The 18,645-nt window shown below is 41.9% G+C and overlaps 1 protein-coding gene across 1 annotated transcript; it reads right to left on the bottom strand.

Annotated features, from left to right (window-relative positions):
- Nucleotides 1-7,199: 7,199 nt before the first annotated feature.
- CTSL (cathepsin L) lies at nt 7,200-12,540 on the bottom strand. The gene is made up of 8 exons (XM_080638156.1): nt 12,444-12,540; nt 11,885-12,020; nt 11,434-11,556; nt 11,199-11,354; nt 10,625-10,849; nt 8,945-9,113; nt 8,433-8,550; nt 7,200-7,628 (listed from the first exon to the last, which is right to left on the bottom strand). The coding sequence occupies exons 2-8, from the start codon at nt 12,008-12,010 to the stop codon at nt 7,529-7,531; spliced, it is 1,017 nt and encodes a 338-aa protein (XP_080494282.1). The 5' UTR covers nt 12,011-12,020; nt 12,444-12,540; the 3' UTR covers nt 7,200-7,528.
- Between the last annotated feature and the right edge of the window lie 6,105 nt (nt 12,541-18,645).

The following is an 18,645-nucleotide window of genomic DNA, read 5'->3' as shown; positions in this document are numbered from 1 at the left end:
ACAGATGTGTTTTCAGTAAACAAAAATAAAAACCTCAAACCAAGCATGTGATCTGATTCCACTGAACTGATTTTAATACTCCATGGAGATAGGTGACACATTTCCCCCTGAGATCTGCCTGGGGTGGGGATTGCTCTCACCCAGTGCAATGATTTACATCGTGGATTTGCAGGATCCTGTTCATTAGGAGCCCAGCAGGTTTCTGCCAGCGGATTTTGCCGTTCTGGCCACTCTGACCAATGCAGGGAGTTTGGTAAGCCATCTTTCAGAGGGTGTTGGCCAGGAAAGCTATGTACTCACGCGTTGATAAACACAGTTTGGCCTAAGTATTCTTGTCAGCTGCTGAGCAGATCACCCAGTGCATATTTTATCACTTTTGAGGAGACTCCTCCACGGAGGAGATAATACACCCGCTCAACTACCCGCTCAGCTGTGCTGGTGCTGAATGTGCAAGGCCAGCCTAATCCCAGCCCGGGGGGGACAACTGTTTGCGATGAATCATCGATTCAGCATTGCGCTCAGTTGCACTGTCGGCACATGCCCAGGAACAAAAGAAGTCAACTTCTCCCCACGCCCAGCTGCGGCAGCACCGGCCTCGGGATCACATGCTGAGAAAAACACTGCTCTGAGACATCAGTGTGCCCTGCGCCTACCTACCAGGTGACGCACTATCTGTGTTTTGCCCTTTTGATTGCCCGGTTTCCTGTTTTGTTCCACATGACCGATTTTCTCCCTCTTTTAACAACTCGGTGTGATTTGCTATTCCAAAACAGGAAGATAAAAAGAAGACTGGTCAAATGAAAAGAAAGCAGAAAAGATAAATGGAAGGGAAAGAGGCACTCAGGCAAAGGTGTATCTGGAATTTAAACTCATGAAAAGAACAAGAATGGGGATGCTTACTTTTTAGCTATGTTGAACCTACACTGGGAGAAAACAAAGCCAAAGAAAGGTAGCCTTCCCCCAGATGTACATACACAGCTGTTAATCAGCTGCACGGCCTCTGCCAGGCAGCCTCACTGCTTTTGGCCTTTTTAACTCTCCCACTCCTCAGCAATGTGTCAGTTTAGATTAAAAACTTGCTGGGAAGAGAGGTTCTCTTGCTTTTTTGTTTTAGGGAACGCCTAATAAAATGGGACTATGAAGTTTGTTTAAATGTCTGGAAATAGTGCAGCTGAAGTAACACTTCAAAACAATTCCTGATGGGCTTCCTGTAACAACAGTTTTGCTTCTGAAATGCTCTACTATATTGTGAGAGGAATATGATCAACTCTCGTAATAGCACCGAATCATAAAACACAGTTCCCCTCCAATTCTTCCTGCCACTAGCGAGACACTAATAGCCAAATGGCAACAGTATTTATCCTTAATCTTTGCACAAGGCATTATAATTTCTCTATAAACAGAAGTTTATTTCAACTACAGGCAATTATTATCATAAATCTCCAAAAGTCAATGCAGTTTCACATCACAGCTGATACTTTCAGTATGTATATCCTATTAAAAAAAAAACCACCCTGCTGTCAGCCAGTGCTTCATGCTTGTATGAGGAAAGCCAACTGCAACACTAGTAAACATGGCTGAGCAGAAGGAATGTTAAGAGGGCGATAGGGAAGAACTTGCACTCACAATTCTTGCATTGCTGTGGCATAATTGTAAAAGACTGTGGTATGTGCTTGGCCATACACATATCTAGCATAACTGAGCACCTGCCGAAACAGCAATGAACTGTTTCGAGAGCTCTGTAGGCAGCTCTGTCTAGGTTTTTCTCTATGACTTGTTACCAGTCTCACAAATTGATACACTAGAGATACATCTAGAGATTCTGACTCCTTTTTAGGTGAGAAAAACCACCTGTGGTTTTTCAGACTTGGCCGATTTTATTTCATTTGACTTTCAGTTTTTAAGCACAATCGTGTCCCATGACATGTGCTACCACCTCAAGGAGTTCTCAGCATCCCATTTCAGCATCCCAGACCTCCTAAGCCAGTTTGAGTGTCTAACAGCCCAGCATTTATTTTAAACAGTTTTATGTCACTGTACACATGCTGTACAGGAAGCTTTCTCTGGTAATTAAAAAACCACCAACTTAATCATTAAAACCAAAACTTCATGTATTTCCACAGTGGTTCCCAAGATTGTGATTTTCCCATGTAGACACATGAAGTCTACATGGGAGGAGAGAGCTTCAGCGGGTCCTCGGTGGCACCTCAGTAGAGCGCATTTAAACCACCGTTGCCCTGGAGGAACACACATTAACACAGACGAAGAACTTACTTTGAAATTAGAAGTTAAACCCTGACGAATGTCCAAAGTGGATCAGATGTCACAAAGCATATGGGTGACCTTTACCAGGCTGGAAGATTGTATCTTTCCTTTCTCACATCTCAGCCCAACCACAGTCTTGCCCTGGAGGCCCTCACAAAGCCAGCTCTACCCAGGAGTGTCTTCTGAAGGTGGCCGGGGAGAGGAGTAGCTCACTCTCTGACTTTGCTCCATCTTTGACCCCTTCTTTTGAAACCAGAATTGCTGCCGAAGGTAAAGTAGCAGGTATCAGAGCTGCAGCACCAAACCTACCAACACACGTTATTTCTAAAACATGTATTTCCCAGCCTCACTTTGTTGAGAAAGGCTATCAGATTTTGCTCAGAAGTAGGTTTTGCATCTCCTGGAGGTGGTGAGAAGCTTAATTGAACAAAGCAAGGAAGAAGCATTTTAAAAAGAACACAGTATGTATTATATAAACACCTGCCTTCATGGTTTCCATGCCCCTTTACTCACAAAAGTTGGTGGTAGCTCTTCAACACGCTAGCATGATGGAAACAAAAACTGCCGCATAAATAAAATTTTAAGACCACTGGAAAGCGTATAATCATGCAATTTAGCATGAAAAAAGCGCAAGCAAGCAAGCAAGCAAGTTCTCTGTAAACACAAGTGAAGGTGGTTTCTACTGAGGACCCCAATATATCTAATCAATCCATTGATCAGGTCTCCAGCATATGGAGTTCCCTCCCCGAAGTTAAAAGTTTCAGGTTGGGCTCCTTGGCTGTTTTCAAATGCGCCTTGTTGAACATCACCTAGGTTCAGCTTTGGGAATTAATCTTTGTGAATGAAATTTTGTGTCTGATTATATCCTTTCTTCCAAATGCTTTAGGTGCCCCTGCCATTAAATTAAATTTCACCAATGATTTGATAATGGCCTGCAGAAGAGAAAGCTCCAGGGAGAACTATAAGAAATCTGGAGAGAGACTTTTTACAAGGGCAAGTGGGAATGGCTTTAAGCTGGAAGAGGGTAGATTTAGATTAGATATTAGGGGAAGTTCTTTACTATGAGACTGGTGTGACACTGGAACAGGTTGCCCAGAGAAGCTGTAGATGCCCCATCCCTGGAAGTGTTTAAGGTCAGGCTGGACAGGACTTTGAGCAACCTGGTCTAGTGAAAGGTGTCCCTGCCTGTGGCACGGGGGCTGGAACTAGACGACATTTCAAGTCTCTTCTAACGCAAACCATTCTCTGATTCTATGATAAAGCCCTGATTACAGAATGAGAGAAAACATCCCCATTAGTGATTCCATCTTGACCAATTCTTTCTACAAAACAGTGTATTAGTTAAGTCAGCACTTCCTGCTATGACTTCCCAACAAAATGAGAGAAAGTTACTGGGACAGACTGCAACTAAAAATAGGCTCTCAATTTATTATATACCTTTAAAGTGAAAAAAAGAGCTAGGAAGCAGAAGCATCAGCTTACGTTATCACAGCTATCTCAAGTATACTCAATTTCTCGGTTAATAGCCAGAAACTGAAGTTAATCTCAAATACATAAAAACTGATTAAGGATAAGAGATACATGGCAGAATTTTTTATTTCTTCAATGACATTAATTAAAGACCAAATACTGCTTAACTGATGCTCAGAAGCTAGAATTTTTGTAGTTTTATTTGTTTTTAGTGGATATTCCTATTTTCCTACACCTCTGGTTGTCTCAGAATGATGGGTTTGCCGAGTATCCTTATGCAGATCACCAGTTAATCATTCACTATAGCAGAACTTCACTGATACAACTCATCACATTTGGCTTTCCTGTAAGGTTTCAACAGTGTGAGATGACAAATATTTTGTCACTGTAGTCCTTCAAAGTATTTTGAAAATTACTTTCATGTATGTATTGTGTAGGGGGATAATAAGCTTATTTGCTCCACTGTTAATGTTAAGAAATTGATGTTAACATTAGCAAAGATGAAAAACCATGCATATTAAAAAAACAGCCCCCCCAAACAAAATGAAAAACAACCCCCTCAAAAAACCAAAAACAACCAAAAAAATCCATTCTACTTAGCAGTCACAGGTAGAATGAGAAGAAGACCGCTTTTAAAGGGAAAATAAAGCTTCCAATGACACTTAAATTAATTTCTTACTGCAGTTCAAAGAATAAACACTTTATGTGTGAGTTGAATAATTTCTTTTCATGGTTCTCCTTGCTTCAAGAGTACTTGCCTTTAAAAACTCATGACCAGCTGTTGATAAATAGTCATTCATCAAGCAGATCAGGGAAACTTACGATACCTTTAGGTCAAGCACAGTCTAAGAAGCACACAAAACAAAACACAAGGTCTTTTTTCTTCCCAAATTTAAATAAAACAGGAAAGCAAGCAAAGAATGCACTGCTTTATCACTATAGAGAATTGCCATCTACCTTGCATGTAGCACAGTGTCCAAATCACATATTTAGATATGTGTAAGACAACATTAGCAACAATAGCTGTAATAAGCAGGGCCCAAACACATTTACTGGTAATACCTGTGCATTAGTACCTTTATAAATGAAACATTTGATAATAAATGCAACTTCAGCTATCAGCAGGAATATAAAACCAAAGAAAATCTGGAAAGAAAAATACTGGCACACAGCCAGAGAGCTATAATTACTCACAGCTTTTCTGGGAACAACTCAGAAGCTTTCTCTGGGCATGCATAATGTGTATTTGCTGTATTTTCAGAAAGGAACAACTTTCGAGAGCGATGACACTTTGCCCAACAGGATATACCATTATGGAATCATTTGCTGTTTTGTAATAGTACCTCTGAAGTAAATGAAACAGCTCTACAGAAGATAGGGCCACTGCAGTGGAATTGTGAAAACAGATTTAATGTCATTCTTGAAATGTCACAGATTTTAAGTTTCTAGCACTTTGCCTAAATGCAACTTCCATAAAATTTTAGTGTTTTAAGTGTCATGTAAGGCAACAGTGGGTGAAGCTGTTTTTTCAGTTATCTGCATGGCCTGAGTTACCCTGTCTCCTCCTTGATTATTCTACTCAGAAGAGAGGATGTTCAGCCAGAACCATCAGCAAATTTTAATGCAGACAAATAGTGGCACTATCACATTTTACTTCAAAAAAATTCAGAGGTTGATGAGTCTTTTGTGAGCTACATTCCTTTTTATGTGCATATACTTCGGGAAGTTACATCCTTTTCTTTTCCCATCTGTTCATAAATACCTTGTTTTCACAGCAACTTTTATTAACCTTGGCTTTTGTAACCAAACACCTGTGCCCGCTGCCCATTATTTTACAGCAGTTCAAGTCCTAGCAGGCTTTGTACTAGTCTCACCCTATATTGGATATTCTCACTGTCTTGTTTTAATCAGTATAGAAAACCAGCAGCATTTTAAGTATTACTAAGCCCACAGTAATGTCAGCTTCCAGGATTAAAAAAATGTTCACAGGCCTCTGCCAACCCCCAGGTCTGGGGCAGCAAGAATGAAAAACAGCTACATAAGCTGATACAGTCCAGAGCTGGCAGTGTTTTCATCTTGCCTCCCATTTTGAATGTGTATACCACTCCTATTTCCTTCTGAACATAAGCCTTTAGAGGACTACCAGTTGAGCTCCATATTAATTTCCTCCATAGGTTCTGCCAGGCAGTACAGGCATTTTCCATAACAGGCTTAGCAAGACAACTTAATAGCTAAATTCTAACCAGTATTTCAGCTCTGTGGCTTCTTAAATAGCCACTAGGCTGAGGGAGGTTCTTCCTACAAAAAAAAAAAAAAAAAAAAAATCTCATAAGCAAATTCCGGGTGAAGGAATTCATCCACAAACAGCACGTAGCACAACTGAGCACTAGTGAAGTTTTGATTATTCCAAATAACTCATCTTGGTTTTATTTCAACAAGAAATTATGGAATGAAAGCTCAAAGCTTATTTTATCAACAAAGATATTAGCTTCTGTAACTTGCAGTCCAAGTGTTCCCTTGCATGCACAGTTATCAGTCTCAGGAAAGATACTGTACTTAAAAAGAAACAATACGTCCATTAAGTCTGAACTGGTGCTGGTTAATCTGCAGGACTAGGCTCCTTCAACCTCCAGCCCAAATACAAGAGGAGGCAAAAACAATGCAAGTCTTCCCCTCAGCCGTTTTTGGTGTTACCAATTTATCCTCCTCTGCAGAAACTACTGTTACCAAAACCACATCTAAACAAGGGTATGTAACAGTAATCACATTTCAGCAGCACAGATATCCGCAGAGGAAAAAAGTCCTTTCAGAGAGGAGACAGAGCACAGTGTAAATCACCATAGTTCGGTCAGCCACTGAATATCCAAGGATTGAGAGTGGCCCAACTTCACTTTCCATAAGAACAAAATTCCTGCCACCTCCCGCTACCCCCACACTTCTTTCATTAGACAGAGCTGGTGTATGGGCAAAATATGTAGGACAATAAATATCTCAAGAGCCAAGCTTTCTCTCTGAATAGCCCAGGTGCTTTGGTGCTCCTGCTGTATCCTACAGAGCTCAAAGTAGACAACTGCTGTAATGTAAGAAACATTGATGGTATTAAAAAAAGTACAAAGAACAAGATATACCATCACATCTGGGTCATGGGACTACACCAAAACTCATTTACAGATGCAGTCTAGGGATCAAGTAATTTTGAAGAATAAGGATCATATTTTCAGTCACTTCTACATTTTAGCTGATAAAATGAAAAGTGGAAAAATGTCTTTGTGTAACAAATACTATAGTTTATATCAGCTATTAACCATTCCCGGATAGACAGGGTTGTGTTTTAGTAACTGATGAAGAGGCATGAATATAAACTTCAGCTAGTTGTATGATTTAGGATGCCCATTTGATAACAGTCTCAAGAGGAAAAAACACATATCAAACAGCCAAGTCATCTGTACACACTAGAAATTAAGAATTTATTTATAAAGTAAACCTCTGGACATATTGTTAATTCTTTTTTTAAAAAAAAAAAAAAGAAAAAAAAAGGAAAAATACAAAGAAGAATCTATTAGATTAACCAGTCAAGCCAGCAATATTACAAGCTGTTTACATACCAACATTTACATTAATTTAAAACAAGTGGCATGTCACCAACATGTAAAACATACTTCAAAAGTTTAAAAAAAAAAAAAAATCAAGTTGACTTTTGAAAGATGTAAGTCTACCACCACATGTAGACCAAACATGGGTTTGGTCATTCAGTTTAAAATCCCCTCTTGCACTGAAATGTTCAGTCTTCAAATTATACAAGTGGATAGCTAGCAGCTGTTGCTATTCCACAGTGGTTCTTCCTGTCCTTGGCCATGTAGATATATCCTTTGTCACCCCACTTCTCACCCCAGCTGAAAACAGAAGTAAAGGATTTGTTTTCATACTCAGAAAAGACTTTACCCTTCCTCCCCTCTCCCCCATATTTAAATTGAAAACTACTACCTTCCATTTGTGGAGGAAAAATCAAGATAGCTGCAGCCAAACTAAAGTGCTTTCCAGCAATTAAATGCATGTTGCAGAAGAAGCACCCCAAGCTCCCAGAAGGGTGAGCCATCCTCTTACAAGGTGGAGACCTTAACATGCAATCCTCAATTACAGGTGCCTGAACCTCAGACACTGCCCCCAGCCAACTTTAAGGGAAGACCAAGTCTGCAAGCAGCATTTGATGGTGGTGCCCCATTATTGACAAGAACATGAGACAAGCTCATGTGACATGCCCTTCAGCTTTAATTTATTGTTTTCTCTCCAACCTAGTAGGTAACTCCCTCTTTAAAGTCCAAGTGTTACCCTATTTCACATAGTGAGCAGTGCTCTGCTTCCAAAAAATCCATTATACCCTTACAAACTTGCTTCCTCTTGCTCTCCTCTGCTCCACCACTTTAACATCTACTAGCTCTACAGGCTGTTGCACTACTGAGCTCCCTTGAATTAACTGAAAAAGCAGAATGACTTTGCTGCTTTGATTCTACTTTATTAGGCTGCCAGCAGCATAAGTTGGGTTTAACTTCTGCATACAACACAACCTGGAAACCGTTCCCATATTTTTCATGCAGTTTTTAATTGCTGTTGTCTTTCCATCCGTGCACTAAAAGTGACAAGCTACCTTCCCTTCTCTCCTATTCCCAGAGAGTACAAAGCATAGACAGCAATCTTACCTGTTCTTGACAATCCAGTATTTCTTCCCATCTACATCTTCTCCCTCAAAGCCATAACCTACAACCAGAACACCATGGTCCAGGTCTTCACTGCTGCAGTCTGGTTCATAGTAGATACCTGCAGAGACATAAGCACACATGCGAACAAGCTCATCTGCAGGAAGCTCTTCTCCCTCACCAGAAGTTCTGCGTATTTCAAATTAAATGATGCACAGCCTCTTGAAAGTCATAGAGAGAGGACTCATAAGTGAAGCGTATCACAGCAGAAACTGAAGGACAAGTACACAGACATGTAGGAGAAATGTGAAGCGTGAAGCATGGAGAACCTGGCGTAGAATTCAAACGACTCCTGATAATGTCAGCATCATAATTGTGGGGGTTTTTCACCTATTAAACTGAAGGAAAATGAATTCCAAGTATTAAAAATAATTAAAAAAAGAACCAAACCACACACACACAAAAAACCCAGAGCTCTCTGCATTCAAGTTGCTAACATGCTAACAAACCCCCACCTGATTGATAAAACTGGAATGAAGAATGGCCTGCATCAATAGCAACAGACACTGGACCCACAGCTGCTACTGCTTTCATGAGAGCTCTTTCATGTCCTTGAGGAATGTCAACAAAGCCAGTGTCATTAGCAGCATTGTACTCTGCCTTGTAGCGACAGTCTTCATCATCCTAAATAAAAAGAAAGCCCTAGTTATTACACAGTTGTTCTCTTAACACACAGGTGAGCACATGAATTTCCAGACATCCTGGGACTTTGCTGCCTTGAAAACAAGGCACTGAAGAGGATCCAATTGCTTCAGCAATGCTTTGAAAGAGCAGAGGGAGAACACAGAAGGGGCTTTTGAGTTTCTCAAAGTTACAGAAAAAGCACAGGGAAGTGGAGCCCAAAAGGAAAACTTTACCAGTATGCAAAGGACCATCACATCCTGGAATCCTGCCTTTTTTGGTGAGCAGGACAAATGTCTTTTCAGGGAGGAAAGAAGCCCAGAATGCATTAACAGGCAATGCAAGAGAGCCAAGTATTCATTAATTACTAAGCAATCCAGAAACTGCTCATTGAGCAAGCACTTAAAATCCACAATTTTAGCCTGTCATACCTTGAAGAACAGTACAGAATGATTTGGAAGTTAGTCATTTGTATCATATGACCTTACATACAAGTACTTTTTTTACTTCTTTTCCAATAGAGAATGAAGCTGAACTGTTGGTGTCACAGGCATTTATCTCAGGAGAGCGGCCTAGTTTGGAAGTTAGGCCATGTGAAATTTAAATAGACTGGAGCAAACACATCCCTCCCTCACTTGGTGTGGCAACTTAAGTACTAAAGCTGCATCCCTGAACTAAATGGACACAGAATACACTTCAGTTGCTTACTTTTTATACTCAGCAAGTTAGGCACTTTCTATTATCCACTGGGATCTCAGTAAGAGGCAAGATTAGGGAAAAAGCTGAGATTACAGGGATGCAGATGAAGCCGAACCAAATCCACAGGCTTCTTTCTCTATTCCTCACAACAAATGGCATTGCTATTGCACATTCAGTCAACACTAAACGGAAAGGAAACTAAGCAAAGCTCTTAGTAATCAAAAGGTTAAACCATAGGCTCTCAAGTGATACCGCAATCTACCACTGTGTTTTTGTCTTCTCACATCTGTTTAACATTTGACAGATAATTAGAGATTTTAGAAGTCTGCCCATTATGTGCATTTATGCACATTTAGTCTAGTGGCATTGCCAACAACCATTGTTAAAAAACAAATCACAGTAGCTGCAAGAATTAGTTTGTCTACAGGTAGCAACTGCATAATAGCTCAGTTATGGGAAGCTGAATTGCACCCCTATAACAAAGTAGCACTGTTCACAAGGATTGCGTCCTGGTCCAGTGGGTCAACCAAGATAAGGAATGACATCTGATAGGAGGGCAGCAATGAGGGAGAGCAATAACAGTATTTCCCTTAGTTTTTCCAAATGGTCTGGTAAGATTTTGACCTCAAAGAGCAGCGCAGTATGTGATTCCCACTGGGGCTAGCAGTCACTCCAGTTTTCTTAGGAAAGATGCAACAGAAAGAACAGATGTACCTATTACTACATAGACATTTTCCTTTCTAGGTATGAGTTTCCCCAACACAGTTTGTCCACAGATGTTACACCTGCAATACAAGTCCAGCTATTACACTTACCTTTGCAGTGTATGGGTAGGATTCCTCTGAATCAATTCCCCCATTATCCTCCACATACTGGAAAGCCTGGTCCATAAGACCTCCATTGCAGCCTTGATTCCCCTCAGGGCGAGAACAGTCCACCAGATTCTGCTCACTCAGCGAAACAAGTTTGCCAGTTTTCCTGAAGTGCTGCCCTTCAAGAGCTCCTGTTGTGCTGAAAGCCCAGCAAGAGCCACACTGACCCTGAGGCACAAATGAAGTTACAAGTCTGGACAGATTAGGCAATTACAGTTCCCCTATCACTGACCTAAGCACAAGAAAGCCCAACACAAAAGCCACAAGGCTAACTTCAGATTTACACTCCTAGCATGTGCAAGTGAAGATATTACAGGCCTTTTCAGTTCTCAAAACTTTTAGTACAGAATCCATAAAACATCCTAAAGGGGTGCAGCAATTTTATCAAAATGGCACTCCGTTTAGTAAGCTTTCCCTAGGCTTCATTGAAAGTCCATAGTTTTTCCTCTATGGAAGTGGACATAGCATTCAGGAAGCCAGATCTGTATCTAGTTAAAAAATCCCCATTGGAGAATACCTGGTCTTTAACCGGAGTTACATATCCCTTCTCTCTCCAGTCTACTGATCGTGGCACTTCCAGGAAGCTGGGCTCAAGGAACTGGGATCCTCTGTATTTCCTTTCTGACTTCTTGTGTATATACCCATTCATAAGCTGTCTGAACTCCTCAGTTGTCTGAAGAAAATGTAAGACATGGAGTCATCATCTATCACACACCACTGTCTGGAACTGTGTTTCATGCCTCTGTACATACCATGTCACCAAACTGATTCATTCCCAACTTGTAGCTGTGTTTTCCTAATGTGTGATCCAGATTATGGAGTTCAATCATTTTCAGATTCTTCTCCCACACCAGTCTTCTCCAGCTTTCCTCTCTCTAAGGGGCCAGAAAACAACATACTTCAATGAGGCAGTTCAAACAAAGTTCACTTGCACAAGAGTTACGTGCTTTGTAGGTTACTTGAATCAGAAGTCTGAATGCTGTTTGCGATGGTCTTTTTTGCCCCCCTCGTAATAAAAACAAAGAGTACAGTACAGCTGAGTCGATGCACAAACCTAGGCCAGGGACCTAGGAAAAACAGGATTATCCTTCCCAAGTGCAGACCATAGTCAGTGTAGAAACAAAGCAGATATGACTCAGCTGGCAGGGCCCTTCTGAATGCGCTCAGCACTTGCCGAGCAGAGCACGTATGCCCGGCGCTCACCTCATGGTAGTCCTTGTTGTGCCACGACTTCCACAGCTGCCAGTGGCTGTCGAGCTCGGAGTCAATTCTCGGAGCGCCGAGGGCCAGCCCCAAGCAGAGGTAGAGCGTGGTCAGACACAGATTCATGATGGCAGATCTGCAGCGAACGGAGGAACAGCGGTCAAACGGAGCAACGCGCCGGAGAGCCGCCCTTGACTTCACAGCCCTGAGCAGCGAGTGGGATGCCCGACCCGAAACGCGCCTGTTCGCGACTCCCCCACCCCTGCATTAAGCAGTTCATTCGCAGGAGAGAGGAGCAAGCCAGTACTCCAAGCTCCCGGGGCCCAGCCCGCTAAGAAGCTGGCCACCCCGGGCCCCGCTGAGGCCCCCTTCGGAGGCCCCACGATCTGAGCCGGCCTCTACCCGTTCCCCCCTGCGGGCTGGGCCCTCGGCCGTAAACAAGCTCGGGCGGCGGGGCTGGCAAGCTGGAATGGCGGCCCCGTCCCGGCAGGAGCCGCTCCGCCGCAGCACAGGGGCCAACGCCCGCTCGGACCCGAAGCCCCAGCTCAAGCCCGCTCACCTCACCAAACACGAACAACGGCCAACTCGACTCCCCAGTTCAACAACGCTGGCTCCCTGTGGCTCATCTTATAGTCGCCGCGGCCGTGTCCGCCCCGCCGCTCCGATTGGCGGTCGCGCCAGGCCTCGTTCCGCTGGGCCGCGCCTCCCGCCGGAGCCTGGGCGGTGGCCGGGCGGAGGTCTGGCGAGGGCTTGGGAGGGTTACCCGCTATCACCCTCGGGGGTCTGCCCCGCCGCAGGGCGCCAGTATCTGGAGCTGCTGGAGATGATGTGGGGCTGCCGTGGGGGCATCCCGCACCGCCAAGGGAGCCGTTACATTGTGCAGTGTTTGTCTAAATACTTACGATGGATCCAGGCAGGCTGGAGAGAGTGGCAGCACGCTGGGACGGCTGGAATATAACCTGGGGAGGACGTCAGGGTGGCAACTTTGACTAGAGAAAAACAAAATCTGGAGGAAACGGACAAAAACGCAGGTTGCAGACCAGTTGAGGATGACTCTTGCTCTGGTCAGCCAGCCAGGCTGCTCCCGTGTAGCAGTGATGGTCTGTGGCCCTGGGGGTCCCAGTGTCCTGCCAGAGGCCAGGCAGGCGGATGTGCTTGCACTGAGTCTGGTAAGAGTCGGGCATTTTACCACCAGTGTGGCTGGTGTTTATATACGTAGTGTCCAGCTACTGGGAAGCACTATAGCACTGAGAGTTGCAGCACAGATGAGATACAGAAAGATTTACAGTGTCTTGCCCTACATCAAGCCAGGAGTAGATAAACTTGGATTTTTATCAGGGAACTTGCCTCTTAGAGTGGAATAACTGCAAGAGCTATTCAGGGTTCCTCCTTACACTCTCGTAAAGCCTGCATTTAGCTCGCAGACTTGAAAGCATGCATTTAGAGTGAAAAACAGGGTTTGTAGACTGTTGCGCAAAAGCAAAAAGGAAGAAATCATATGATGTGCACTTCTCCCTTTTTTGATGTCCTAAGACAGAGTGTTGTTAAAATGAGCAATACATGTTTCGTTACCCCGATTATCCCAGGAGCAGTCTCTGGCTCAGGGAAGCCCCACAAAGCCGAATATATGAAGAGAAGTTGGAGGGGTTGTTTTGTCTTTGCAAAGTATTTGTGTAAGTCTCCTGACACTGAACTAGTGTACTGATTCCACAAAAATACAGCCAGCAATGGATCTCCTTGGTTAGCAAGTAGTCATAAGCAAGCATTGGAAAGCCTCCAAGAAAATAAGATAATTTAGAGCTGAACCACTTACTTGGGTGAAAGCTCGCATATTGAACACTCAGGACTGGTTTATCAGGATCATTTATACATGTGCAGCAATACCACTTTGAGCAGAGATGTAAAATGTAGAAGGGACTTAGTCAAAATAGGACTGCAGCAAATGTACACTGAGTACATTACAATTGCTAGGAATTATTTGCACCCCATTTTGATATTTACTTGCTTTGCAAAGCTGTGTTACCAAATTTCTAATGGTCTTTGTGGCGGAAATTTCTGAAAGTTCTTGTTTTGCCTAAAGTTGTTATATGGCTAGTAGCAGACTGACCATACAGAGACTGTGCAAACATCTTCTGAAGCAAGGAAGAGTGTGACATACACTGCAACAACCAACACTGCACGTTGGCACACATTAGAAGAATTAGAGTATAGTTTTTAAAAAATAAGCTACATGTCCTTATGATGTCTATTTAACCATTTGTATTTCCAGTTGTCAAACAACAGTTTCAAGACCAGCCTTTTCTAAGGAAAATGGCCCATTTCCTTACTTGTGAGGGAAAATAAAAATGCATGCATTGAGTAAGACTATCATTTGTGTCTTCCCAGCATGAAACTTTTCACTACTTAACCAGTCCTCATGTAAATACCTTAGGAGAGTTAGATGAACTTCATATAATTTGGCTAATTCATAGTTAGGATTTTGGTGGGGTTTTTTTTTGTTGGTTGGTTCGTTTGGGTTTTGTGGTTTTTGGTTTTGTGGGTTTTTTTGTTGTTGTTCTGTTTTGGTTTTGGGTTTTGTTTTTTTTTTTCATTTGTGTAGGATTTAAGAAGTTTTTATTTAACAGCTTTTTGCTGATATTTTCCATGCAGTGGGACTTATCAGTCCTATTTGGGTTAGCTTTGTTTCTGCAATTGTATCTGATATCAACTGAACATTGAAAGGCTACAATTAAGTTCTCAATGAGCTATGGACAAGGACTTATCTCCTCAAAGGGCAAGATGTTTAGCTGGCATGACAGGAGGTAAGGTAAAAATTATAGAGTCTTGCACCATAAATCACATATCTGCTGCTCTGTAATGTGCCCTGAGATGCACCAAACCGATGCTTTTCTAGATGGTGTGAGGTCCTGTCTCTTTGGGGAGGTTACCCTGTAGTCAGCTAGCATGTGATACCACTGTGTTACCTCTCCTCGTGAATACTCTTGTGCACATACACACACACAACTGCCAGGTACCATTTTTACTATGAAGATAACTTCACCCTACAAGTTTATTTATTATAGTAGATAGAATTTGTTGAAATTCTTGAAGGAAACAGGAATACTTTCACCTTCAGCACATTGACTTCGGCTTGCACTCAGTCATAACTGTTGTATGGACATACCAGTTCTCCGGGTATTTTTGGAAGGGAGCCTGGGAGCACAGGTGCAGAAACATAGGCATACGCAAGGGAAATCTGTACCGCAACAGCTGTAGTCAGAACCTTGTCATCACAAGACTGCCATTTAGAAACCTCTGATAGGAAGCTAGCCTAGGAGTACCTCTAACTCCTGTATAAACTTTTCCCCTCTGGGGACTGATTATATTGTCATCAATGTAAAGACTGCCAACCATACTGCAGAGACTGTTCGTGACTGCAGACAAGGTAAAAAAGTCATACGGCACAGCTACTAGACATCCCTCTGTCCCAGCACTGTTCCTGCTGCTCCAGTCTGTGCACTGTGATGTGTTCACATGCCAGACTGCAAATGCGGTGTAGTCTGCTGAAGTCTGTTGAAGACATTTCTGTGAGGGCTAGCAGCCATGATGTGGTCTGGTGGCAAAGCACTCCTTTCACATTAGCAGACTGAAGGTGTGAAATGAAGAGCTTCTTCAGTTCTTCTTCTTGAAAGCTCAACTGCACATCCAGTCCAGAGGAGGTCTAGATAGCCATGCTAATCACAGTAGTCACAGTCCTTTCTGCAATAACCTGAAGAGCAAAACTTGGAAGGAAGAAAGCCGTTGTCCATTAATTTAAATCTCTCGTGTTTGGAGGGTAACTTTCCAAATTGCTTTGAAAAAACAGCTTTTGAGGAACTTTATGTGTGCAGAACACCAACTCTTTTGCCAAAGGAATTCCACACTTCTAAGACACAGGAATAACACGTTTTAATAACTGGTCGTGTTTCCATTGCAACAGCTTAAAGATTGCTAACCTCCCTGTAGCTGTTTGGTCCTACAAGTTACCAGATGCCAGAGGCCATGCATTTCTCAATATTCCCAAGAATGTGCACAGCAGTGTGTTGTCTCTGCACTTGGCGAGCGGTCTGAGCATGGATCTCCAGGGAAGCATTTCATCAATGTGAAACTCAGCTGCCACTGCACATCTCAGGTGTGCAGCACAATCCTCCTCCTCCGGAACCACTCTACGTATTTGAATCCAGGATTTCTGAACTTGTTTTGTACTTTTAAATATTTTTTTCTTTCTTGTTCTCCTGGTAAAAGTAGTGCAGAGGAAAGGGCCAAGGTCAACCTCTATCTGCCAGAAAAAGACCCAGAAATCAGAACAGCAAAGCTCCTTTGTCGTTGTAGTTGACTTGCAAAGCTACAATAGGCTGGCAGTGTATCAAAAACATCTGTGCAATGTAAACAGAGTAAGCTAACGTCACAACCGTGACATGAATATGTGCAGGGGCAGCTCCCACAGACCAGCAATCTCAAGGTAACTCATGTACCATGATCATTACTGAAGTAAAAACAAGTGGTTTGTTTGGATGCCATTTATCCGAACAGCAAAGGAAGCAAATTTTATTTAGGCAAACATAATTTTTTTCAGAACTATGAAGACTAGATTCAGGATCTTTAATACTGGAATAAAAAAACCTGAACTGGCTTATTTAAAAAGATGTAACTGTGAATATGTTTATTTATACCACATCTGGCTTAAATCTGTGATTTAGGAATGGACTTCTACAGCAGTATGATCTTAATCAAGGTGTATCTTAAAGTGTTATTTACCCTTAAATGCAAAAAAAAAAAAAAAAAAAAAAAAAAAAAAAGGAAAAAAAATCCCCAAACAGAACAACAAAAAAAAATTCTGGTCATATAGGTACTTCTTTTCAGCTCGACATTGATCCAGTTTAGAAAAGTACAGGCATATTGCAGAGCACTGTGCTGAATTTGCATGCCAGAGTCTGATTTATGTGTAAGAAATACCAGAGTCATACTTGTGTTTAGGAAAAAGAAACTTCAAAACATCAGGTCATAGAAAGTTTCAGAAAAATAATCATGTTTTTCTTCTATTTTATGGTAAAGATTCTTCTTACAGAAAAAAGCACAGTAAGTTTCCAATGCCAGAGTGACTATTTCAGAAAGCTAGGAGGATATGGGAAGATAATTATAGAACAGATATCCTTGTGCCATCTTAAGAAATAATACTCACTTTAATTGTTATTTTTAGTGCCAGTTTTTTATGTAACTTGATTTGAATATGGCTGGTAAAAAGGCTACTAAAAAGCATGAAGAGTTTCTCTTCTTCCTTACAGCTCCATGCAAAGTAAGCAGCCTTCCTGCCCAACATGGGCATTCCTCACCAAAGATCTCAGGTGGGTCTGGAGTTTATGATATCCCTCTGGAATTAACAGCATTCATAAGTACCCACTTAAGAATCTTTGTTTTGGATTCTCTCTTGTAAAAAATCAGATTCAAACTGAGCTTCAGCTGTAGCACCCATAATGAAGTTAGTTGCATCATTATTAGGTTAGAAAAAAGCAGCGTGTGCTTCAAGGGAACATAGATAGGGTTCTGTGAATTTTCTGAAGACCTGGGAGATGGCTGGGACGCAGTGACACAACCGTTTTGAAACACCTCTTTGTTTTCAGCAGTCTTGTGATCTCCCAGAATCATCATTTCCTCACCCAAGTGCCAGATAAGAAACTGCATTCCAGCTTCTCTGCTGGCCCACAAGGCAAAGACGACTTCGTTTGCATCTCAATGTCTTACCTGGTCACAAGAGTTGGGGAATGATGCAAGGAATTGCTCGCCTTGAAAGAAAGAAGGGGTGGGGGTCCTGCTATCACCACTGCTTTAGGGGTAGAATTTCCCAAAAGCAATGTAATTTTCCTGTGAGGTTTTCTGATTAAGTTATTTTTGTATGCATGGAAATATGAATTGGTTTGCTTTCTTTTTCCTTAACCTTAACTTGTTTAGAGAGGCTAAATATTAAGTCATATTTGAAGTCAGCTTTGAAGCTTTGACCATGATGTAGCTCATGTACTTAAAATGTCAAACCTCAGTTTGATCAATTCCTCATTCTTTGCTCAGTGTCTTCTGATTTCTGGTGGGTAATCATTTCTGAGTTTTGGGAGACTTGTGATTTTAAAAGCTAACATGGGGCAATAGTGGCGGCATGTGAGAAAGTATCATATTGAATTGCTGATGTAGAAGTTCATAAATGCAGAATTATTTCCATATTGATGTTTTCTCTAAAATTTAAAGTGCCCTGGGTTTTTTTCCCCCCATACTAAAAAGGATACATTTTTTCAATTTTTACACAAAAGTAGTTACTATTTTCTGACTCTCTTAATTTAGAATTTTATTGTAACAAGTTTGAAGTTTCAAATCTTGTCTGTATTATAAAGTTTGTCTGACCAAGATCGATTTTTTACTGCCCATCTCTCCTCTAGCGATCACAGTGAAGACATTTTAACAGAATTCGAAGAAGGCTTTGGGGAGTATTTCTTATACTGTTTAATGTTTGAAATCATATTTTGATTTAAACAAATAATGATCGAATATTTCTGTTTTGAAATGCAATCAGTAGTTAAGTTCAGAGAGGTATAAGTCTCACTTGAGTGCAATGTTTGTGCTTCTGCAAGGTGTTGTAAACAGTGACAGAACACAAAGGAAAGATCTGTCTGTGTCCTGTTCTTGGAGCAGTGGTGTCTAAAGGGCAAGCTGACTTGCTGGAAAGCATTTCCCATGATAAGGTTAGAGACTGTGAG

Source organism: Psittacula echo (assembly GCF_963264785.1).
Source record: "Psittacula echo genome assembly, chromosome: Z".
NCBI lineage: Eukaryota > Metazoa > Chordata > Aves > Psittaciformes > Psittacidae > Psittacula > Psittacula echo.
The sequence above is the reverse complement of the archived record's forward strand: the minus strand, read 5'-3'. Positions and strand labels throughout refer to the sequence as shown.

Excerpts from the sequence above, each read along its gene's own strand:
- CTSL (XM_080638156.1), bottom strand. The coding sequence starts at position 12,010 with ATGAATCTGTGTCTGACCACGCTCTACCTCTGCTTGGGGCTGGCCCTC. Across the intron at positions 11,557-11,884 it reads ACAACAAGGACTACCATGAG|AGAGAGGAAAGCTGGAGAAG; the intron begins GTGAGCGCCGGG and ends CTGGCCCCTTAG. Across the intron at positions 7,629-8,432 it reads TACTGGATTGTCAAGAACAG|CTGGGGTGAGAAGTGGGGTG; the intron begins GTAAGATTGCTG and ends TTCTGTTTTCAG.